This window comes from Balaenoptera musculus, chromosome 16 (genome assembly GCF_009873245.2).
Source record: "Balaenoptera musculus isolate JJ_BM4_2016_0621 chromosome 16, mBalMus1.pri.v3, whole genome shotgun sequence".
Lineage (NCBI taxonomy): Eukaryota > Metazoa > Chordata > Mammalia > Artiodactyla > Balaenopteridae > Balaenoptera > Balaenoptera musculus.
The window spans coordinates 25,516,680-25,541,339 of NC_045800.1; the positions used below are offsets into that span (position 1 = coordinate 25,516,680).

Sequence of the window (24,660 nt, forward strand, 5' to 3'; positions counted from 1 at the left end):
CATCTGGGTCTGTTTCCGCAGAGCGGTTCTGGAAGGTGGGTGGTCTGTCTGAAGCATCAGGGGGGGCCTTCCCCATCCTGGCCCCGGGAGGGATTAGGATGGCGGGTGACTGAAGGGCTCACCCAGCATATGACGTATGAAAACAACTGGGTCCGGAGAAGTCTCTGGAAACCCCACCTGCAGCCTGGCCTGAAATCTTGCCGGTCCCTACCCTGGCCTCACTCCGGGTCATCTCTGGACACCTCCCTCTACACCCTCAGGCCTCCTTGAGATTGTTCAGACTCCCCCTTTGATGCGTAGAGAGCTCTGGCATCCTCCCACTCATGCCTCATGTGGTCTGTTAATTGTCTGTGAAATGAGGGATTTGAGGCGTCGCTCATCCGTGTGAGGACAGTGGGGCCCTGGAGCAGTGGAGCGGAGTGGGGAAGGGACACTGAGGGCCGCTCCAGTCTTCTGAATCCTGTTCCTCTGTCTGGCTCCTCAGATGCAGCTTTTGGATAAGTTTCCCATCGAAGGTGGCCAGAAGGACCCCAAGCAGAGAATCATCCCCTTCCTCCCAGGTAAGCTTTTCATGGCCTCACTAATGGGATGGGGGACACCCTGAAGAGGGACATTCTGTAGGCCAAGAAAAGGCTGACTACTACACCAGAAATTCTGGGCCAGGTGGGCCTAGCAATCTGCATGTTAACAACTCCCAGTGGATCGGAAGCCCCTGATTTTGAAGGCCATTGTCTTCACAGGGGCCTCTCCCACCACTCCAGGGTCACCTCTGCTCACCCCGGGCCGTGTAACTTAGGAGGAGTTTCTCAGGCTCTGGGACTTTGGTTTCCTTTTTACAAAAAGCATGGAGAGATCAAGTTCTCCTATGAAAGGATGAAAAACTGCAGGCTGAACTCCTTCCACTGGCTACCGTTGTAATCACAGGTAACCTTAAATCAAGCACACTTCCCCCTCAACCTGCTCGAGTCCTCCTGGCACCATTATCCAGCTGAGGCTCTGACAGTTTAGGTAACACGGCCTGTGAGTTGGCAGAGTTAGGATTTGAACCCGGGTCTGTCTGGTCATAAAGGCCATTAACCATCACACCATTTTGGAACATGTTTAAGGCAATTGATTATGTTGTGTAATCTAGAGGGAATCTTCTCAGGTGTGTCATAACCTGCTATTACTGTGATGTCTTCAATCGGTGTTGGAATTTATAGCTTACAAAGTGCTTTTTAATTTGTAATCGTATACAAATCTCCACACTGAGGCATGCATTATGATTTCTGCTTGAGGGATAAAGATGTTGAGGTTCAGAGATGTTAAGTAACTGCCCATAAAAGTGGCAGAGCCGAGGTGTGAACTTGGTCTCCTGCTCCAAACTGGGCTCTTTGCCCTGAGCCACGTGGGTGGTGCTGCTTCCTGGGTCTCCGCATCCCCTACCTTTCCCCAGGCTAGTGAGTTGGGCTGGTTCCCAGGGGACCTTCCCTCACGGTGGTCTTCACCCTCCATTCCTGCTGGGCTTGGACCTCCCCGGATGTCAGCTATCAGTGGGACCATCGCAAGAAGCAGGTCTGCATCTCATTAATCCCTGGCATGCAGCCAGCGCGTGGTTAGTACCTGCTTGTTGACTTGCAAACCTACCTACGGGCAGCCCCCCCAGAGAGTGGTTCTTCTCCAAAAGGTACTCCTCGTGCACCCCCATCCTCAAAAACAGTGAAAGACAAGAGAAGGCATTGCCGCCTGCCCTCCGAGTCTTATGCTAAAGTTGGAGAGAATCAATTTAGCTACAAAGAACTTCTAAATCCTTCAGTTTAGATAAGACCAGAATGAGTCAGTGAGGGTGAAGGGAATCTCGGCCCTGGACCCCTTCCATGGAGGCCGAGGACTGCCTCTCTGTTCCTGGCCTAGGAGTTAACGTGGGGGACTTTTGCACCCCTGCCTGGCTTTCTGCTGAGTCTCAAGGGAATTTGGAACGACCAACACCCAGGTTTGTAATGACCTTAGATGTTGCTCCAGTACAGTCCAGATGGTCCTCCACCAAGGACCCGGGAGCCCAGCTAGGATGCTGTGGACACAAGTGTCCGAGAGCCAAGGACGCCAGTGCCTGGCCCTGGTGCCGGGTGGACTTGGCCTCGGGGTGTGAAGGCTGCCTGTTGCTCTAAAAGAACCAGCTTTTCCCCCATTCGTGGCCAGCGCTCCAGGGAGAGACTGCCTCACTATCATTCACTCAGCGGGTGTTTATGAGGGGCTCAGCCTGTGCCAGGCCCAGGAATAAGTGCCCGGGGCCAGGGACTGTGGTGGCCTGGAGAGTCCAGGGAGATCTAGATTTGTTTCCTTCATCTAAAGGAACCCTCGGGCTAGTGAGAGAGACAAGACCTACTCCCTAATCAGAGAAGCTCTTAAGGCAAGATGTGACCCTCTCTACCACTGTGAAATTCCAATTTTGATGGAGAAGGAGCTCATTGTGAGCCCAAGGCAGCAAAAGCCTCCTGAATGAGGGGGACCTGGAGCTGACCTTGAAAGATGGGTGGGGTTGGGTGGGGTGAAGTGCAAGGCTCATGTCCTGCTGCTACCACAGTCCAAAGTCACAAGAGTCAGACTGTATGGCTTCACCCCGGAAACTCTGACTCTGTTGGTTACCAATTGTATTGCCTTCTGTGTGCCTCAGTTTTCTCATCTGGAAAATAAGGATGAAAACATATCTGCTTCATGAGGCAGGACTGAGACCTCTCTGAACTTCAGTTTCCTCTTCTAGGATTGTGGTGGGGATTAAAAGAGTTCATGTAAAATGCTTTGCACAGTGCCTGTCCCATAGTAGAAGCTCAATAAATGGCAGGTGTTAATAAAGAAAGTGCCGCCCCACCCTGCCATCCCTAACTCCTGGGAAAAGGCACAGGACCCTGCCCCCATAGAGATGTGATATTGTGCATAGTGGGTGATATTGTCTAGAGGACTGCCCCCCCTCCAGTCCCATCCTAAAGGAGGTTTCCTTCTCCCCTGCTTTTCTGGGTTTCTCCCCTTCCTTCAGTGGGGCTCTCTATCCAAAGCTTCCCTTTTGCTCACTTGCTCTCCAAGACTTCAGAATGGACATTGCTGGCCATTTGGAATCCTACCCTGAGACTCCCAGGCCCTGTTCCTGGCTTTCCCCTCACCCACTAGGAAATACCAAACCCTTTCATACTTTAGTCCTTAGCTTGGACAAGAAGGAAAAATACTGAAGAAAAACAATCCAATATAAGCAGAGCCAAGCAAGCAAGGGCTGAGTGGGCATGAGGGTTCCCAAGCCACCCCACAACCCTGAATCGAAGGGGCTCCCCCAGGAGGGGAGGGTTTCAGAGAAGGGCAGTGATGAATGTTACCTGTCTTAGGTCAGGTTCCGAAAAGCAGAGCCTGAGACGAGGATTCTTAGGCAAGTTGACTTTCGAGGGCTGCTCTCCAGTGAACATCCTAGGGCAGTGAGGGACGCAGCACAGGGAAGGGGAAGACACTGGACCGAGATGTGGGTTCAGCTAAGTCTGGCCTCAGCCTGACCCCATGAGGAGCTCTGGAGGGCGGACGGCACCACAGAGTTGTCCCGTCTTAGGGGACAACTTTTATACTCCCCATAGCAGTATGATCTGTAAGCAGCCCCCTCTCCCAGAAGTGTGAAATATGGGTAGGTGCTCCTGAGGGCGTGTCCCTGGAGAAGGGGCAGCTGTGAGCCCTTAGTGGCCAACACCCACAGAGCGTGGGGTGGGAGCGTCAATGGTAAGGGGCTCCAGACAGGGCACCTACAGGTATACTGTATTACCTAACACCAGCTTGAGTCTCTGTTTCCACCTCCCTGCCTTTGGAGAGGCTGTCTGCAGGCACCTGCTGATTCCCCCAGGCTAAGCCCTGGCAGCAAGGACTTTGGCAGAACCTCAGAGAGCTCAAAGGCACTGAGGTAATCCAGCAGCCTTTGCTCCTGCAACCCGGGGAGGTTAGCAGCCAGCCTCAGGAACAGCTCTGCCAGCCCTTTGCCTGGCCTGGAATTGCCGAGCAAGGGAAACCGAAGGGGAGGAAGCGGAGAGCGCCTGTTGTCTCCAGAGGGACCTCAGTTTTTAGCTTTGGAGGTGACAGGACATGATGTGCATTTCTGCTGCCCGGGCATGGGTTTCTGGGGGTGTCTTTGGAGCATTAGACCAGCTGCTTTGCTTTGGCTCACCTGGCTGCAGGCTCCTGGTTGAGAGCTCATGGACGTTTAGCTGGTGGAAATGACAGAGAAAGCAGAGGAATTGAGAGAAGAGAGGGAATCTGAGGCTCACATGGTTATGCGCTTGCTCATCTGACAGAGTCCTGACTGTCTTCATTTAATTATGAATCTAAAAAGATTGGTTATTTAAGTCACAGTATTTTTTTAAACTTTACTTTGAAATAATTATAGATTCATAGGATGCTGCAAAACTCCTAGGCAGCAAAACTCTATATTCCTCCCCTCCAATTCCACTACCAAAGTACAGGGTAGGTGGCATTATTCCCAATTTAAAGACAGGTCAAATCACTTTCCACCATCATGTAGCCACTGAGCTGTGTACCCATTGCCCAGCTTCCCCCGGTGGTGATACCTTATGTAGCAACCGTACATTATCAAACCCAGGAAATTGATGTTGGCACAACTCAGTTAACTACAATTACAGACCCAAGTAATTGAATTTCATTGTAAGGAGGTAGAGAGGGCCAGTAAGCAAGGATGCCAGCTGGTCTTTAGGAAGGAGACGGTGGTTTGACAATAGTCCCTGAGAAGTTCCACTCCCAGGCCTGACCTCTTGGCATTCCCACCTCCAACAGAAAAGCAGGGGTGAACCTTGTTTTACATTAAGGCTTATTCCTGAAAACTTCCGTGAAATTTTGCTCTTTGGGACAAATCACATCATCTTTTAGGTGTCCTAAATGCTATTCTTTTTTAAAGAGGTACATGAGAAGTCCTTTTGCAAAGTAGAGCATTCTTTTTTTTTTTAAGTAATTCTTTTTTTGGTTTATGTATATTTTCATAATTTGGGGCTTCTTCTGAGTTTGCTGGAAACAGGGCAGACCTGGAGCTCAGAGATTGGGCAGTGGTGTTGACCCCAGTGGGAGCACAGCTAGTCCACCAACTGGGAAAGATCTGAGATTTTACCCTATTTGTAAGCCAGTTAAGTTAGCTTACTCCAGTTTCGTGGATGCCAGCTGAAAACGCGAGACTCCTGGGTCAAAGACAAAAGACTTCATGATGGCACAGCAAGCAGCATGAGTATTGCCTCCAAGTCCCATAGGGCATGACCCCATGGGCCCAGAGCAATGCCTGCAACCTGCAATGGGTTGCAATATAGGAGAGGAACCAGATCTTAAGGAGCCCACATCTTTTATAATGGGCGGTAAGCAAACCTACCCCATTTGCTCTGGAGAGAGACTATCCCAGTCTCCCAAGGCTCTATGCAAACCTGCTGTTTGCTCCAGAGCAAGAAGCTCCCTGCCTCTGTCTTCTAAAGCTGTTTGCTATACAAACACCTTTGAAAAGATAATCCAGAACAAAAGGCGGTTAGTGCTTTGTTGACAAGACATGCAGAAATGCAAGAGAGCCAGAGAGACTTGTCTTACAACAAGTGTATCTGGTGCTTTTTGGGGTCTCCTGCTTTGGGGAGAGGTGGACAGAAGTGAAGTCTTTAGGACACTGGGCCAAGCATGATGGGGTCAGCAGCCTCTCAAGGCAGCCTACTGTTTACATGGAACTTTCTGCCTTGTTTTAGAAGACTGTTATGGAAAATCCATCTCCTGTTGCCCATCCTGGGATTGGAGTAGATTTCCTGTATATCTTGACTTTGCCAGCCCAAGGAGGCTCCCTGGGAGGAAATGGTCATTACAGAGTGAAGAAGAGTGTGTAGCTGCTGATGTAAAAAGCAAACCACTGCGACCAGGGACCAAAGGGCTTCAGAAGCCAGGCAGCGGAGCAGAAAGAGGTGAACTCACTTGGCAAAGGCTGCGCGAGGTCTCCCACCACTCACAAGCAATCTGTGTCTCTCTGCTGACTGGTACTTGGCCTCTGAGCTTCCAGAAAGCCCCTTCAGCCTAATAGCAGTCAGTCCCACCCACAGGTATACATACTCCTGGGTTGGTGAGGCATGGAGAAGCTAGATTGCTTAGGAAGAAAAGTGAACCTATCACCTTAATCAAAGAGGTGCTGCCAGCGTGCAGGCAGCCTCGTGACCTCACAAGCTTAGAGGGGTGTATTTTTAGAAAGCAAGCATGCTTCATTCTTTGGTACCAGCTCACCGGTTTACATACCAGCCCCTTAGTGAAGAGGCAGTCTGGAGCCCCAGCGCAGGAGGGTGCTGGGTGAATTGCAAGCACGGTCTCCAGGTCCTTCCTTTCTCTGCCCCCCAGAGCCCTGTGCAGCAGATCCGGTGTTTGTTCCAGCACAGAAGGAAGCAGTGGGGGAGGGATGTCTTTAGCTAGAGCTGGTCCATGGCGCCGGGGAGAGCTGGCCGTCTCCCTGGGCTGTAGGCAGTTCTGCTTGTCCCCACCAGGCGTCAGCCTGAGAAAGCCCTCCCCAAAGTGCCTGGGAGGCTGTAAGGGAATCAGTGGCTCAGAGATGCTGACAAGTGCTACAGTCCCCAAGGGAGAGGACCCGAGAGGTTTCTGAGCCCCACTGATGACCTGGGATGGCAAGAAAAGGCAAACCTACGTGATGAAAGAGAAAAAATAGGGTCTGTTGGTAACGCCAGGGTTTTCAAAAGATCAACAAGATTATAGGCCTGAGAGGTACCGTGTGCTGTTTTAAAAGCAACTTGCCTGTAACCTCCTCTGGAAGTGCTGGGTCTTCTCTTGCTGTAATTACTGCCCACCCCTCCCCAAATCATTCTCTCACTCTGTAATCTGGGGCGGGTGGTTCCCAGGGCCTGTTCTTGGCATCCGAACGCTACATGGAAGAGCTGCATGTGTTCGTGCCTGCCACAGGTATTAACTGAGCACCTACTACACCCCAGGACCAGCTGTAGGCACTGGTGATGTAGCTGAGAACAAGGTAAACTGGGCCACTCTTCTCAGGAAGTTCACCTTCCAGTGGGGGAGTCAGGAAGCAAACGAACAAGTAAGCAATTTCCAATAGTGCTAAGTGCCAGAAGGAAAAATAGCCAGGTCATGTGGCTGGGGCATCTGAGATTAGGGGGTCCCAAAAGGCCGCTTTACAGAGGTGACACCTGAACTGAGCCAGGCGTGGGCAGATCAGCGCTCGGGGTGCCAGGCTGAGGAGCCAGCAAGCTAAGTGTGACCGAGCATGGATGTTTAAGAACAGCAAGAAGTGTGTGAAGCAGGTGGGGAGTGTAGGGGATGAGGGGCCACAGCGAGCCGGGCAGACAGGAGCTGTGGAACCAAGGAACTCCAAAGCATGTCTTCTGTGGCAAAGAGACGGCTCCACACGCGTGTGTAAGCTGTGCCACTCAGCCCAGTCACAGGCGTCCGGGGTCGGTTTCCTCGTCTACCAAATGGGTTAATCATGGTTTGGGACGGTGGTCCAAGCGTGTTATGCCTGCAACGCGCTGTGTGAACTGCAAAGGGAGAGGCGCCAGTGCTGCAAGCCTGGTGGCTCGGCTGCAGGACACGTGGGTTTCCGTTGCGCTGCCCTGTGCCTGCCCGCCCTCTCTGTGCTGAGGCTGCTCCACGGTTCAGCCCTGATGCACTTCCTGCTGCTCCTTCCTTCCCTGTGGTAACTTGCGAAGCTGCAAGGAAATTGTGTCTGAAGGGCTGATGATCCAGATGGTTGATTGGGGCTGAAAGATGGGAGGAAGCTGAGCGTCCCTGGACCCGATGCTGTGGTAACAGAGCAGGGTCACGAGCTTTGCAGCTCTCGGCTCCAGAGCTGCCAGGTCTCGCTGGGAATAAGGAGCTTTGCTGGAGGCAGCCACACAAGGGCCCCTTTTACTTTTGCAAGTCCGTGTGGATCAGGCCCCCTAGTCCTTCCCCCGTGTCATCCCCAGAGTTCAAGACCAGGGAAAGAGTCAGGTCACTTCGTTACCACATGCTGTGTCTTCATTGTCCAGAGATAATTCTAGAAGGGAATCAGCCACCTGCACGCCCACCCCAAACCCTCAGCCCCAAATGAAGTGTATCCTGGGGTATCTTCCACAAGAAGCCTCTGATCTAAGCAGAAGTGTGTTCTTTTCATGGTCTCAGTCAGTCTGCCTAATTTAATGTGCAGAAAAATGTGCCCTGGATGGGGAGCCAGAATGCTGGATTCTAGCATAACTCTTGCTAGTCACTGTGGCACAGCATTGCATACGTTAAACTAGAAGTTCGATAGAGCAACCAGGGATCTTCTTGCATGTTGGCAAAGTCACCAGAGGCCAGTGATTTCAAGTCTCTGTGACATTCCTGATCTCCCCTACCCTCTCTCCCCTGGAAATAAATTGTTTGCTTACCTGATGCCCAAACATCCTTTTTCAAGGGTCAAATCCTTTCACTCCTGCTTAGCGGGCACTCAGGTGTGCCCCGGGAGTGGCACTGTCAGTAAATTCACACTCAGGTGTAGATGACTGTCAGGTCAGTTACCTGAGCTCAGGTGTGATAGAGGTGAGACAGCAAGAGGGCAGCTGGGAGAAGGAAGCAGGGACTGGGCCCCTGGGGGCACCTTGAGAAGCCTGGTCGATGAGGCTGTGTGAGCTTTCAGCATGGCTGCCACACAGGACCAGGCTGTGCCATTGTCAAGGGCCAAGCTGAGGGGTGAGGACTTGTCCTAGGTGTGGTGAGAGGTTTCTGAAGGTTTTAGGCTGAGGCCCCGTGATCGGATTTCTGTTTCTAAAGGATCCCTCAGCTGAGCTTGTGGGATAGACTGGTAGGGAAAGGGAGCAAGCATGGGGCAGGGAGACCCATGGAGGCTGGACAGGGCATGGCAAGAGAGGAGGGTGGCTTGACCCGGGCTGGGCAATGGTGTGGAGGGAACTAGATCTGAGATGTATTTTAGAGGAACAGCCAGGAGGCCTCACTGATGGATTGGAGCTGGGGGTGAGGGAGGGGTTGAGAATGACAATGCCCAGGTTCTGTTGGGGGCAGCCCGGCTCGAGATGCAGACCCAGTTTTCCCAGGACCTCTCCCCCAACTCCAGCCTTGGACTTCACCCTTGGGGTGAAAGGAAACTTCCTCCCTCCTCCCTGAGGTAGCTGAAGCCTTTGGCACATATGAAAGATGCTTTGTGGTGGGGAGTCCCGCCACCAGCCGCCCTCCCCAGGAGCCTGCGGGCACTAGGCGCTCTGGCTTCTGGGTCCAGGCGGGTAGGAGGGGTGGCAGGGGTAGTGGTGGCGCAGGAAGAACACTGAGGTCCATTGAGACGGAGCTCGGGGCCCCCCTTCTTAGGAGGTAAGGGGCGCTGGTGGCAAATCTCTACAGTGTCCCTGGCCTGACCGCTCCACTGCTCTCCAAGGTCACCCCAACTGGACCCAGCCCAAGGACAGAGCCCCAAGCCAGAGCTCTTCCCTGGCGGGAACTGAGCTGACTCTTGGAGATGCCCCAGGCCCATATGAACTGATGCACCATTCATCCAGAGGCCGCCTGGCTTCAAGCAGTACAGTTGCTGTGAGCCCTGAAAACACCCCTCCCCCTTCACCTCCACAGCTCCAAGAACTGACATCCACCGAGGAGGCCCCAGGACGCCAGGCCACCATCCTCCAGACCACAGTGGGCCTGAGGGACTGGCACGGCCTGAAGGTAGAGTCTGCTCACCTGAATGCACCTTCCGAAGGCAGAGCTGGCAGCACAGGCCCTCTCTACCCTTCAGGGGCAGGGAGTCAGGGGAAAGGCTACGCTCCTGTTTCCCCGCAGGCCAGAGCCCAAGGGCCGGATTTCCCCTTAGTGAGAACGAACGGGGCAGATCTCAGGGAGAATTTCTAAAGCTGCACTGCCAAAGGAAGCTGTGTGACTCAGCTCTACCAGCCCCAGAGCATGGTGGTTCCAAACAGGGGCTTTGGGCTCAAACACCTCTGGGTTCACACCTGGGTGCTAATTGTCCGAAACTCTGCTTTTTCCATGACGAAGGCAGTTAAGTGTTGCATTTCAACACTGGAGGCCTTAGAGTTTGATCCCACCTCAACCTCTCAGTAGCCTAGCCGTGTGACCCAAGGCCACCCTTACTCAGCATCTCTGCACGTCCATCGTGACCCTCATCTGTGCAATACCCCCAGGGCTGTTGAGAGCATCAAATGAAACGTTATCTGTGAAGCACACAGCAAGCACTCAATACTTGATGGTGATCTGGTGAGTCTTAGTGCAGGGCTCGACACAAAAGGGGGAGCTGTCTCTCTGGGCTCCTTTCCAAGAGTGAGGTCTTGCAGGCAGTCTTGTGCATTTCAAGGTCTGCTGCTCAAAATGTAGCTCACAGATCATCAGCACAAGCATCGTCTGAGAGCTTGTTAGAAATAGAGTCTTGGCCCCCACCTCAGACCCACTAAGTTACAGTCTGCATTTTAATGACATGCACAGGTGATTTGTATGTGCAGGAAAGCTTGAGAAGCACCGTTTTAAGGTCCAGTGAAGCCCTTCGGTAGGCCGGCTGATTGCGTTCAGCACTTCCTGAGTGTTTGATTACGTTCAGGCCGTTCACATAATATAAACCACTGAACCTGCGTCGGTAAGTCAGTTTCTGACCTAAAGCAGAGATGCATGGGAGATGAGGCTTCCCACAGGTAACGTGTGAGGGCCGGTTCGTTGGTCTCACATCCCTACACACACCTGAGTTGCCTGCCTGTTTTGGGTTGGCGGGGGTGGGGGTGGGGGGGGCGGGGAGTCACAGGACAGCCCTCTATCCCCCGTCACCAGCCTAACCAGGAGGTTGCTCAGGCCCCAGCCGCACTCCATCGGCAGCTGTAAGTCAGAACACTCTCCCCTCCCTTCCAAGACAGAATGAAGTTTGGGGCCAAGGTGATTGCTAAGCTTGTTGTTTCAAAAGTCTGGAGATGAGAGAAACTGGCCTAGGAACCACTGCTGGTTTTGAAGTTAACATGGCATGAGTGTGTCTAAAGTCTGTGTGTCCAGTTGTGTTGTAGTGTTAGGAGGGGAAAAGCCTTGGGTCTCTTTTAAGGAGCCTCCGGCAAAAAGGTAAAGACAAATAAACTGAGATTTTAAAGTAGTATCTTTTGCTCTTCTGTATAAAACAATTATTGCAGACCTAAGTTTCAGAACAAGCCAAAGGAAGAGAGTTGAGACAAGCCAGTGACTGGTAATTTGGTGCCTTCTCTGATTGGCAAGATTTTCTACTTCTCAGCTTCTTTTTTCTGATCTGGTAACTTTAACAGATTATTACCAACTTTAATAGCTGGTAATTGGTGAAGATGCCTTAAGTAAGACCTGTGTTGTCAGAGCCCTTCTCTTTCAATAGAAAGACTTGCTTTAGAAAAAGAGTTCACACGTGAGCTGAGTGGTCCAGAGGTACCTTATTGTTAAATTGGCTACAGGGGAAAAGTTGCAAACAGCTTCCTGAGGAACTGTGTGTGAGGCTTGGAACTTTTAACAGATTAAACAGTTATAAATGAAAGAAGATTCCTACTTAGGGATTATAGCTACACTTATTAAGTACATACTTTAGCCAGATATTGTGCAAAGGGTTTCATGTGCTTATAGTAATCTCTTTTAATGACAGCAACCACACTTTATAGATGAAGACTCAGGCTAGCAGGGGTATGCCACCCGCACCAGAGTGTTTGCATTTCTTTAAACTTTGTTTCAAGTTTCATGTTATGGTTTTTTTACTATGTCAATTAGAGGTTGGTCAATGTTGTCCTTTTACTAAAGTGTCATGTTCTGGCAGTAAAGGTCTTATCTAGATGACAGTATTTTCTCAGTTGCCTTTCACTTAACCTACTCAACTTTAACCTGCCACCTCATGATAGATGCTGGAATTGCAGGCATAGTGCCCAAAAGGAATGACTTTTGCCAGCTGGCTTTGTAAACACAAATTTATAAACTAACCATGCAGTGACAATCATCACAGATACTGTTTCCTAAACCACAGTTCAACAAGGGACTAAAAATAAGACAGAAGTCCCACTTTACCTTTATTTCTCTGTGTGACCCTAAAACCAGGAAGTTTTCATTTGGGGCACCAAATAGAACCTTAGGAAACGTCATGTGGTTTTACTTGTTCGTTCCTAAGACCAGGTAAGAGAGGAATTCTGAGCCTGTTTTACTGTCCCCAGTTTCTTTTGCTGTGCCCGACAGGTCTACCAACATTGGGATGGTCTCCTGTGTATGGTAATAGATTTCCATTTATTCAGAAAGGAATCAGACCTGGCTTTAGTCCCAGCAGTGTGTGACTTGGGGAAAGTCAGAAAATACCTCTGAGCTTCAGTTTCTTCCTCCCTGATCATGGGGACTTTGAAAACTGGAGTTTTTGAAGAGCAGGAACCATGTCTTATTCATTCAGATCCCCCCATGAGGACAGGTCCTAGCCCCTCAGTGAGCCTGAGTTTCCCCACCTGTGAAACACAAGGACTGGACTTGATACTGTCTAGGTTTTCTCACACACAGTCCCAACATTTTGTCATATAATACTATTAAGACCAAAGGAATAAATGCCTAATGATGAAATATGCAAAAGGGAAAACATTTTAGGGGAAAAGAGGTCTTCTAGGCCCACCTCAAATCCCACCGTGTTGGCAGAATGTGGCTGCCTCTGTATAAGGCCAGCTTTGTGTCCTCCCCCAACCCCCATTTCCTTTGGAAAGTGTAGAAAGCCCCCTTGTCTTGAACGCTTCCCCGTGAAGGGCTCCTGCTGAAAGGCTGCACACACAGCCAAGGCTTTGACCTTCACCTTTGCCCTAACACACTTGGTGAAAAAGAGTTCTTATCCTCTCCTCTCTAGGTTCTGGGAGGGAGGGAAATCTAGCTAGGGTGAGCAGGAATTCAATGAAAATATAAATAGAAATGTGGTCTATAAATAACACTGCCCCCAAATATCTGGAGGCATGAATACTGCCTGGCAGTAGACCGTCACAAATCACAATGGCCTGGTCAGTGAACGAGCCTTGTTTGTCTGCTTGGGTGTCTCGGGATACTTCAGACTTACTGCTGGGCCTCCTCTCTCTTTCTGGGCTCTAGAAATGCCCACATTCGCTGCCCTGGCACCCATCTTCTGCTAAATTTTTTTTTGCGAACAGACACATTCAATGAAGCAAAGTAACACTGCCTTTAGTCCCAGGAGTGTGTGACTTGGGGAGAGTCAGAAGATAGCTCTGAGCTTCAGTTTCTTCCTCTGTGGTCATGGAGATTTTGAAAACTGGAGTTTTTGAAGAGCGGGAACCATGTCTTATTTTATCTTGGTTAAGAGGGTAGAGTCTAGGGCCAGATTGCCTCGGTTCCAATCCCCATATTGCCCCATACTAGCTGTTTGGTCTTGGGAAAGTTACTTAACCTCTCTGGTGCTTCAGTGCCCTTGTTGAATGGGAAGAAGAATGATATCTGCTTTGTTGGGCGGTTGTGAGGATTAAGTGAGTTAAGATTTGTAAAGTGCTTAAACCAGTGCCTGGCTCATAGTAAACATATATAAGTGTTTATTAAGTAAAGAAACAAATCCATATACCCCCTGTGCCTAGTGTGTTACCTGGCATATAGTAGCTGTTCAACAAATGTGCCAAGTGAATGACTGAATGGGTCTCAGTGCTACCTATCTTGCCATCTGCAAAGGTAATTCAATAAGATTGTGCACGAGTTCTTTCTAAGCACCAAAGTGCTATGCAAATGAAAGTGAGATTATCATTCTCACCCACTGGGGTGACAGTTTGGCAGGGGTTAAGGTAGACTTCCATCATGTCTTTGTTCATTGTCTCTGCCTTGTACACACTGAGTTTTGTTTGCCTGGGAAAAAAGCCTGGAGCTGAGGCATCTAGGTAAGCAGAATAGGTGCCTTTTCTTTTTTTATAAATTTATTTAATTTATTTATTTATTTATGGCTGTATTGGGTCTTTGTTGCTGCACGCAGGCTTTCTCTAGTTGCAGCGAGCCGGGGCTACTCTTCGTTGTAGTGTGCGTGCTTCTCATTGCTGTGGCTTCTCTTGTTGCGGAGCACGGGCTTTAGGCGCGGGCTCAGTAGCTGTGGCACGCGAGTTCTAGAGCGCAGGCTCAGTAGTTGTGGTGCATGGGCTTAGTTGCTCCTCGGCATGTGGGATCTTCCCGGACCAGGGATGGAACCCGTGTACCCTGCAGTGGCAGGCGGATTCTTAACCACTGCGCCACCAGGGAAGTCCCAAAGGTGCTTTTTCTGGCACAGTGTTCTATAGCAGCACCAGCCCCTCTGCATGACCTAGTACCCCTACTCCTTTTAGCGTTAGGCCCACATTTTGGGTGGTGCTGAAAAGTTCTTCCCAGGCAAAGCAAGCTCTTCAGCAGACAAACGATTGATTGTATAGCATTTTGCTTTGTGCATGTTTTTAACATAAATGAAAAAACAGAAAACAAAGCCTACACTTCTCAAAAAAGCAAACTGAAATGGTCAAAGGAGGAAATAAGTAGAAAGAGCAATGAACCAGGAATCCGGTACTAATTCTAGGCCCCGGCCTGCCTCAGCTTGGATGTGTGATAAGGCTCGAACCACCAGCTCTCTGAGCTTCTTTAGATCTGTAAAGTAAGTTAGATTCGCTCAGTACTTCTAAGCCTAAAAGGTACATGAGATTCACTTGGGGGAACTTTATTAAATATGCAGACTCTCACCCTTCTGTCTAATTCAGGGGGTCTGGGTAAATCCCAGGAATCTGCATTTGTAGTCAGTACCCCACATATCTCTGATTCAGGTAACCCAGGGGCCCTCGTTCTCTCAAGAGCTCTGCTGGGCCCTGTATCAGTCACCTATTGCTGGCCCCCCCCAATTTAGCAGCTTAAAACAACAGTAAATGTTCATTATCTCACACAGTTTCTTTGGGCCAGGAATTCAGGAATGGCTTAGGTGCATGGTTTTGAGCTGGGATCTCTTGTGACATTGTAGTCAATGTCATCTAAAGACTTGACTGGGGCTGGGGGATCCACTGGCAAGATGGCTCACTTACGTGGCTTGCAGATTTGTGCTGGCTGTTGGCAGGAGGCCTCAGTTCCTTCCTAAGTGGGCCTCTCCATAGGGTTGCTTAAGTGTCCTTACAACTCAGCAGCTGGCTTTCCACAGTGTGAGTGACCCCAGAGGAAGATCAAGAAGGAAGCTGCGATATCTTTTCTAACCTAGTCTTGGAAGTCAACACCATCATTTCCAAAATATCCTACTGGCTCCCCAGGTCAGCCCTATCCGGTATGGGAGGGAACTATGTAAAGCGTGAGGAGCAGGAGGCCAGAGTCACCAGGGACCACCTTGGAGGCAGACTACCACAGGCTCCTTTGAGTCCTCAGTTCTGTGAGACGGTGTCAGTGGTGGCAGCTCTTGTTGGGTTAGGATTGGGGTAGAAATTGGAAGTAAGAAAAACAGCTGAGTTGGGGACCCTGGGGAATGTAACTCGTAAGTGCAGAAGCTGCAAAGTCCACCTCAGAACTAGGCTGCCAGCCCAAGTCCTGCTGAGTCCCATCCTGGCTGCTAACTTGCTGTGCAAAGTTGAGCAAAACATGGTCCTCTCTGAGCTCAGCCTCGACCTCAGAAAGTGAGGGGGCTGGACACAATGACCTCCAGGGTCTCCTGGTTTTACCCCCAGGATCCATTTGGATTGTGGTAGGTGTAGACACTGGTGAGAACACAGTTTTGAGCTTGTGCTGTGCATTCCTGACCAGTGACCAGGCCCAAGTGTGCCCCGCTTGGGGTTCAAACTTGAGAGAGAAGGACTTCAGAAGGGTCTGAAGGTGCCTGTGTCTCCCCAGGTAAAAACTGTGGTCCTTGGCGTTTAAGGTTCAGGAACATGTGTTTCTGAAATGTATAATGTTAATGGCTCTGTTATGCTGTGTGGTCCATGTGATTGAACCCCTGTTACCCACTGTCTGTTCGAGCGCCTCATAACTTCCCAACACACTTATATACACACACACACACGCACACCCCTCCAGCCACACTGACCTTACTCTAGCTGGCTTCTTTTATCTCTGGACCTTCGCTCAGGCTCTTCCCTCCTCCTGGAACATTCTTTCCCCTTCCCTTAGCCTGGCTCATTCCTACCACTTTTCAGGCCTGTCTCCCTCCTGTGTGTCCCCATCGTAACCGATCACACCGCGGCACAGTGCCAACCCAGACCGTGTCCTCTTGAGGGCAGGGGCCATGTCTGTACTGTTCACCATCACATTTCAGCCCCCAGTTCAGCACAGGCACTGGGGAGAGCTGAATGATTAGCGAGTGAGTGAAGGATGCATGCTGACCTTGTTTATGGGGTGAGGGGAGGGTTGAGATGTACCGCCTGGGGAAAGGTACACACAAAGAAAGGAACATAGCAAAAGAATTAAGAGGCCAGGCACTTTCAGACCGCCAAAGACAGAGAACATGGCACATCCAATCTCAGCTCTACCACTTACTGGCTGTGTGACCTTGGGCAGGTTGCTCAACTTTTCTGACCTTCAGTTTACCTATCTGTAAAATTGGAGTAACAGTAGTACCCAGGTACCCATATCATAGGTTGTTGTGAAGATCAAATAACAGAATAAATATAAAGTATCAATACATAGCACAGTGCTTGCACACACCAAGTACTCAATGAATGTGATCTATTATTTATATCATTCTCACCTCCCTTGCAGGAGTGGGTGGAATCATGGAAAATACTGGTAGGAAGTTGCTGAAGAGAGTTGATTGTCTGGGCTCAGTTCTACCAACAGAGCCAAAGCTCAAGAAAAGCAGGCTTTGGGGAACAGTGTCTACCCCGAGAGAGCCAGGCAAGCGCCCCTCTGGCTGGCGTGGCCAGGCCTGTGATTATGGGGCAGTTTTCCAATGGGCTTCTGCATCCTGGGGATTTTCCTCTGCTTCAGAGCATCGACAGTGAACTGGGCCTTTCAGCCTCACCCCCTGAACCAGGACTGCCCCTGCCTGCCCCAGAGCCTCCTCATCTGGCTGGGCCTTCCTGTTGTGTCTCTTCGAGCCCCGGAGGCCCTGTACCCTTGGCTGCCCCTCCCCCACAAATCATCCGTCCCTGCTGTGGGTCACGCCCCAGGGAGAGCCTGGCGGGAAGCACTGCCCAGCGTCCCACCCCCACCGTCCCCTTTCCTGAGGGCAGCCTCCCCTGGCGGGGATGGAGCTGAGGCTGCAAGGGCTGAATAGGGCCCTTTATTCCCAGGCTCCCACAGGGATGGGGCTGAGCCACTGCTCACCATGCCCGCCACACCCACACGGAGTGGGGACAGCCTGGCCCTGATGCTGGGCTCTGAGTTAACCACACTCTCTGGCCCCGCTCTGTCTGGGTCCTGGAGGGTGAGTCCATCCCCGCTGCAGCCCTGGTCTGGTGTAGCAGGCCCCAGTGTTTGCGTGGTGAGCCACGTTTGTGTAGTTCCCTCAGGGATAGGCATGTGTAAAAATAAGACAGTCTGGAGCAAGGGTGTGTCAACACACACACTCACACTTATCCATTCAGCAGACGTCAACCAGGGGCCATGGCCTGCCCGTCCTTATGCTGGGCCCTAAAGATATCGTAGTGAAGGAGACATCATATAAGATATAAGATCTCATATAAAGAGGTCATTACAAATCACAGTGAAATCTAGGAGGGAAACAATCAAGGCCTGGGAGAGGGAGACATAGTGGTCCGCCAAGGCCTCCCCGATGAGGTGACCCGAAGGATGGAAGGCATTAGCCATGAAAAGGGCATCGGGAACAGTGTCCCAGTAGAGAGGGAGGCATGCACGCAGGCCCCAAGGTGGGAAGGTGCTAACTGAAGCCCAGCATGCCTGGTGCTGGCCTGATGAGATGAGATGAGATGGAGAGGGAGGCATGAGTCAGATCCTGCTGGGTCACGGTAAGGAGTTTAGGTTTTCTTCTCAGTGCTGGGAAGTCACTGAAGGGTTTAAGGAAAGGTTTCTTTCTTTCTTTCTTTCCTTTTTTTTTTTAGGCCACACCTCGCCACTTGTGGGATCTTACTTAGTTCCCCAACCAGGGATCAAACCCATGCCGCTGGCAGTGAAAGCACAGAGTCCTAACCATTGGACCGCCAGGGAAGTCCCAGGAAAGCCTTCATTTTAAAAATATTTGGGCTGCTGGGTGGAAAATGGACTAGGAGCAGGGGTGGGGGAAGGATTGGAAATCAGACAAATTCAAGGTCACCATACAAATTTATGGACAATGGCCAAACATCAAGTGATTTGTCCTCATCCTTCTCTGTAACAGCAGGCATCTTGTGTCACTCATCTCCCGTGTGCCCAGCACTGTGTGCTGTGTTTGTCTCAGGTGCTGTTTCTAATCCACATCCCAGCCCTGTGATCCCATTTGCCATATGAGAAGCCTGATGTTCAGGCAGTTTAAGGTGCCCAGGACACAGAGGTTTTAAAGACCTGGGGCCTCTCAGCTCTACAACCCATACTCTGATCCTGCTTCTGGCAGCTCACCAGTCCTAGATTTGATTTTTTTTTTAACCTTCCTGCCAGACCAAGAAAAGAAAAACACAGCTGAAAGGTAAAACCTGACTAACGTGATGGCGGTTGGGAAGGCCAGTGCCCTCGGCCTTTGCCACCTGTCCCACCATTAGAGTAGGTATTACATGGGTTTCCCAAGCACCTTCAAGGGTGTGCTCAGCCCTGTCAAAGCTCAGCTCTGAATGAGGCCACAGCCCGTGCCCTAAGGAGCCCCAGTGGTACCCAAGTGACATTTGTCCTCAGCGTGGCCACTTTAAGTACTGTTATATTTAATACAAAGCCTCTTCCTTCCCTGAGGCTAAGGACCACCTTGGAGGTCAACTGTGGTGTTCTCTCTACCTCCCAGAGTCAGGCTGGGACAGCTTTCATTGCCCGCCAACCCACAGTGCCATCATGGCCAACATCCTTCTCGGATTTGATATCATTGGAAATCCCTAGGTGCTGGCTACCTTACAGGCAATTCATAAGACCTGGACTGCCCTAAAGTAAGATCTTATAGCTAATGAAATATCTCCAGTCTATGTCAGGGATGAGACCAACCCTGGGCATTCTCCAGCACAAGGGAGAACAAGTCAGCAAATTCAGGGGGTTTGTTTCTGTTTCCACTGTTCTTCCCACAGCTAACCTTGTAGGTAACCATTTGTTCCTTGTCTAATTAATGACAGTTAAAAATCGAACGTGTGTGTTCACATTTCACAAAAAAAGGGTCCTCATTCCAGGGATCTACATTCACTAAGCACGTATTTTTAAATAAAAGTAAATATCACTAAAATCAATAAATGTGTTAGTGTCCCCTCTCTGCAATAGATATCACCCAGTCAGTCTAGAGATTTCACATCCATACCAGCACAAAATGTCATGAGAATAAGATAGTTATGGAGCTTCAGAGAACCACCCCCACTTAAAATCTGTGCAGCGAAGGTCTTCTGTGGTGTAGGCAATGCTCCGTTTCTTGGCCTGGGTGCTGGTAACATAGGTGAGTTCAGTTTGTGAAATTCATTGAGTTTTACATATGCATGTGCACTTTTCTGTATGTATATTATATTCCCCCCCACCAAAGTGTTTTTTTAGAAAATAAAGAAAAAATTGTTCTGGTCCCATAGCTCTGTAAGGCCATTCAAAAAGCCTTCAATTCTATCTGGTTCAGTAAAGATGTATTAAAACCTCTGATATGCCAGGGCTTGTTGCTTTATTTCTGGCAGACACCCACGTTTATTTATTTGTTTGTTTGGCTGCGTTGGGTCTTCGTTGCTGTGTGCAGGCTTTCTCTAGATGTGGCGAGCGGGGGCTACTCTTCATTGCGGTGTGCAGGCTTCTCATTGCAGTGGCTTCTCTTGTTGCGGAGCATAGGCTCTAGACACGCGGGCTTCAGTAGTTGCAGTGCGTGGGCTCAGGAGTTGTGGCTCTTGGGCTCTAGAGCGCAGGTTCAGTAGTTGTGGTACACGAGCTTAGTTATTTCGTGGCATGTGGGGTCTTCCTGGACCAGGGCTCGAACCCGTGTCCCCTGCATTGGCAGGCGGACTCTTAACCACTGTGCCACCAGGGGAGTCCTGGCAGACACCCATAAATCCCCCCTGGTCCCACTAAGGATGGGGGAATGAAAAGATTTTGTTCCCTTAAGCCTGGCCTGCACTGGGTATGGGAACTTCCAAACCAGAACTTGGGAGATGACTTTTTCCTTCTAGGTGTGCCAGTTCTTACTGTAAGCATGCTGTGGCTGCAAGAGGGTTAAGGTTTCAGTTGATGGCGAAACCCCAGTGGATTTTTGTAAGTCTGTTTCCCGGAGTGTGTGGGGCAGGGGGCGGAGAGTGCCGAGGGGGAGCCGCACCTGTGTGAGTCATCCCAGAGTGCCCCAAGGTGGGCGGATGGAGTGAGTAATCCTGACTCCATTGTGTCCCTCTCCTCTTTGAATTGGGCAGATGGAGGAAGAGGAGAAATGGGAACTGTGTGAGAGACGTGTGTTTAGGGGGCAGGGTTTGAATCAGGAAAGGTTCCGCAGGCTGAAGGGAGTTAGTATCTGGCCTTGGGTGGGGAAGCCAGGTGGAAGGGTATACAAGGAGCACCACAGTGCCTGGACCCCATGTGCCCCATGAGGAGGTGGGCTGGGCCAGGTTGTGTCCCCGCCCCCATCCCACCCCACCTACTTGACCTAGAGTTGTCAGCTCATAAGAGATTCCATTTGTTCAACATTTATTATGGGCTGGGCTCTGTGTTAAATGCTTTTACACACCTGTTCACTGACTCCTCATGATAATCCTTTGAGTTAGGTAATACTGTGCCCATTTTGCAGTTTGAGGAAACTGAGATTCAATACGTTGTGACTTGTCTCATATCACACAATAGTAAATGGCAGAACTAGATATACTTACTAGTCAGGAGCCTCTTGTGACAAAGACTAGACCCATCTCGATCTGGTTTAAGAAAAAAGAGGAAATTTATTGACTCACATAACTGAAAACTTCAGGGATAATGGTTTCAGGCATGGCTGGATCTAGGTGACCAAGTCATATGTCTCTCTAGTTCTCAGCTTTGCTTTCCTCTCTGGTGACTTCATTCTCAGATAGGCTTTCCCCAAATGGTGATGGGAATGTGCAAAGATGCTTCCTAGCAAGTTGGGGCTCACAGTTTATGAGTTAGCAGGCCCTGTAGAAAGACCACTTCTCTTTCTGGTGGTTCCACCAAAAGTCCCAAACTGATTCTCACTGGACCAACTTGGGTCACATGCCCATGGCTGGACTATACTGACTGGTAACTCCAGGAGTCTGGGGTAAGATGAGCCCTCCTAAAATCATACAGACTAAGAATGAAGGGGGGATTGTTCCTCAAAAGAAAATTCGGATACTGTAATACAAATGCTGACCGGCAAAACCCACAAATGCTTACCATGCTAGACTCTAAGCCAAGGCGGGGCCTTGGCATGTATTTGGAAGAGAGAGATTCGTGGCAGCCAGAACTCAGGGCATGGAGTCAGGACGCCCTGGGCTGTGGACCTTCCCCATCGGGACCATGTCCTTCCAGAACCTGCATGTGCCTACTGTTTCCAGCCTCAGCATCTGGGCTTCACCCCAGCCTTCCCCCAGCCCAAATGGTCCCTTGTCTCTACTGGTCCAGGTCAAGCGCAAGCAAGGCCAGGTGTAGCAGGTGAGAAGCAGGATTGGGTGGCAGAGTGCAGTCTGAGCCAGGCACAAGGCCACAGATAGTGGAGATGCCATCTCAGCCACATCAGAGGCTGAAAGCAGGTGAGCCGGTGGCCTGCTGTCCCCAGGCTGCATTAGGGCAGAGGTGGCATACTGGCTTCAGGGGCAGCTCTGGAGAGACAAGCAGGGGCCTGCCCCCAAGCCGCAGTCAGGAGACAGCTGAACATGGAGGGCAGGACCAGCTTGCAGGAAACTGGGAAGCCAGCGAAGGCTGACTTTGTTTCTCCATTCTTCTCCTTTCCGCCCGTCATGTTACCTTCCCTCAAGGCCTCTGTGCTCTGTCCCCTAACCAGACCCTGCTGTCCAGTGAAGAGCTGACGCTCGTTCATACTCAGGTCTGAATGATTAACAAGTCTCCCTGTCATTCTCCGGGGAGAAGTTTCTACACCTTAACCAAAATCTTACATCAAAGAAACTAAATTCTGACTCTATAACCTGAGGCATCAGAGAAGTGGGCTGTGAGGTTGGGTGGTTGTTTTTTGAGGGGGGTATTCTGAGGGTCCAGAGTGTACCCTTCAGGTAGCTGCATGCTCTAAACCATCAGAAGTCCCAGGATGATTCTCAGTGGAGCAACTTGGGTCCCTGCCTACTGGGGTTACTCCTGGAGTTGGGGTTTGCTATCAGCCACTCTGAATTTAAAGGGATGAAAATGAAGGAGGGACGTTTGTTTTTGCTTTTCATGGTGAAGGAACAGCCATGAGCAGGTTCATGCATTAGGTTCTCTTGGTCCTCCTATGCCCAAGGCTCTTCATGTAAGAGCGTCTGTCTTCATCAATCTGTCATCACCGCAACAGTCTGAGGCACCCAATCCGGGCAGTCGAACACAGGGTTCGTTTGCTGGCCTGACCCACTTCACACAAGGACCCACGCCAGGTTGTAAGCCTGCAGAGAGCTGGGGGAGTAGAAGATTAATTATTCCTTTTTCCTCCCCACAGGCATTGCCTGTGTCATGTCACCCTGTCTTAGTCCGTTCAGGCTGCTGTCACAAAATACCACAGCCTGGGTAGCTTATAAACAACAGAAATGTATTTCTCACAGTTCTGGAGGCTGGAAGTCTGAGATCAGGTTTGCCAGCGTGGTCAGGTGAGGGCCCTCTTCCAGGTTGCCAACTTCTCGCTGTATCCTCACATGTCAGAGGGGCTAGCTCTGTGGGGCCCCTTTTATAAGAGCATTAATCCCATTCATGAGAGCCCCACCCTCATGACCTGATCACCTCCCAAAGGCTCTACCTCCTAATTACCATCACAGTGGGCATTAGGGTTTCAACATGAATTTTGAGGGGCACAAACATTCAGCCCATAGCATACATGTCGGTTTGGGTAGGGTGGGGGGGGTCCCTCTAGTAACCCTCCCATCTTCTTTCCTTTCATTGCTTTGGGAAATTTGTCTCTTCTTCCCTGGGTGCCACATCAGCCTGCAGAGCCAGAGAGGACCCCTCTCCCCCATTCACTCAGCTTTCAGATCCTCACAGCTTGTCTCTCTCATCTTGGGCTCCAGAGACCCTTGACCCACTCTCTCCAGACACTGCCCCATCCCTCCCGAGGGAATCAGGCAACACCCACATTCATTACACCCAGCTCCATGCCACGTATTGCCAGGGCTGAAGGGAGTGTAGAAAGTCATCCCTTCCCTTCAGGGTGATTGCAATCCAGTTAGGGATCCAAGACTCTCTCAGGTGTCTGGTCAGCCCTGTGGACTCTCCCATAACCTCTGTAGTGGGTTGAAGAGTGGCCCCAAAAAGATATGTCCACATCCTAACCCCTGCAACCTGTGAATATGACCTTATTTGGAAAAAGCGTTTTTGCAGATGTAATTAAGTTAAGGATTGTGACATGAGGTCATCGTGAATTTAGGGTGGGCACCCAACCCAAAGACAGATGTCCTTACACAAGAAAGGCAGAGGGAGATTTGCGACACAGGCTGGGGGATGGGGTGGGGGGCGTGTGAAGGCAGAGGCAGAGATTGGAGTGATGCTGCTGCAAGCCTAGGAATGCCGAGAGCTGCCAGAAGCTGGAAGAGTCAAGGAAGGATTGTTCCCTAGAGCCTTCAGCTGCGGCATGGCCTGCTGACACTTTGATTTCAGATTTCTGGCCTCAGAACTGGGAGAGAATAAATTTCTGTTGTTTTGAGCCACCAAGTTGGTGGTCATTTGCTATGGCAGCCCTGGGAGCCGGATACACTCCCCTTTCCTTTTTGTCCTCAGATCCAATTAGATGGGCAGGAGTGTCTGTTCGTGGAGAACAAGGCCTCTGCGCCATGCGGCCTGTGGGCCTCGGGGCCTCCTGTGGTCTCCCTGTACCTTAGGCGAGTCCCTGTGATGCCCCAGGCTCTCTGGGCTGCACTGAAAGGAGAGGGGTGGGAGCACCTGTGTCCTTGGAGGCCAGGGTGGCTGGGGGGAGCTGGCCTGTGCATCAGGGGACACCCCTGGGAAGGTGAGAGGGGGCCCTGAGGATGGTAGCCCCCTGACAAATTCTCCACAACAGCAGGAGAGGGAGGGCGAGAGTGGGGTGACTGCCAGCGGTCCAGGAGGCTGGCAAAGGAGGGCAAGGCAGGCATTCAAGGAAGGCTTCATGGAGAAGGCCTGAGGATATGGAAAATGAGCCTTAAGATGGGGAGGGATTTGGGTCAGTAGGCCCAAGCGTGCTTAGAAAAAAAACCAAACTCCTTTCTGTGGCTTATAAGACTGCTGCATGGACTCTTTTCCACCTTCCATCTTTGCTCTGTGGTTGCCTCTGGCTGAGCCCTCTTGCGCCAGAGCTTTGCGTGGCTGGCTTTTCTCCTCCTCCGAGACTCCACTGAAATCAGAGACTTCCCTGACCACTAGCTGAATTCCCCCACCCCCCAGGCACACCCCTTCCCATTACCTTGTTATATTCTCTTTATAGAGGTGGGGGGAGACATATGTATGTAACCACACTATTTACTAGATATGAACATTGTATACTGTATCCCTTCCATACACATCCCCTCCCCAGTTAGAAAG

General features: G+C 50.7%; 1 protein-coding gene across 11 annotated transcripts in view; it reads left to right on the forward strand.

Moving 5' to 3' along the window:
• SH3PXD2A (SH3 and PX domains 2A) overlaps positions 1-24,660 on the forward strand; it is a 243,790-nt gene that overhangs the window by 89,066 nt on the left and 130,064 nt on the right. For 6 of the 11 annotated variants that reach the window (XM_036828694.1, XM_036828695.1, XM_036828693.1 and 3 more), the window contains 2 exons: positions 485-560; positions 9,589-9,681. In XM_036828694.1, coding sequence (XP_036684589.1) covers positions 485-560; positions 9,589-9,681 — 169 coding nt within the window. Of the gene's footprint in view, positions 1-484; positions 561-9,588; positions 9,682-24,660 lie in introns of those variants that run through there. The other 5 variants (XM_036828700.1, XM_036828698.1, XM_036828701.1 and 2 more) reach the window with 3 other exon arrangements.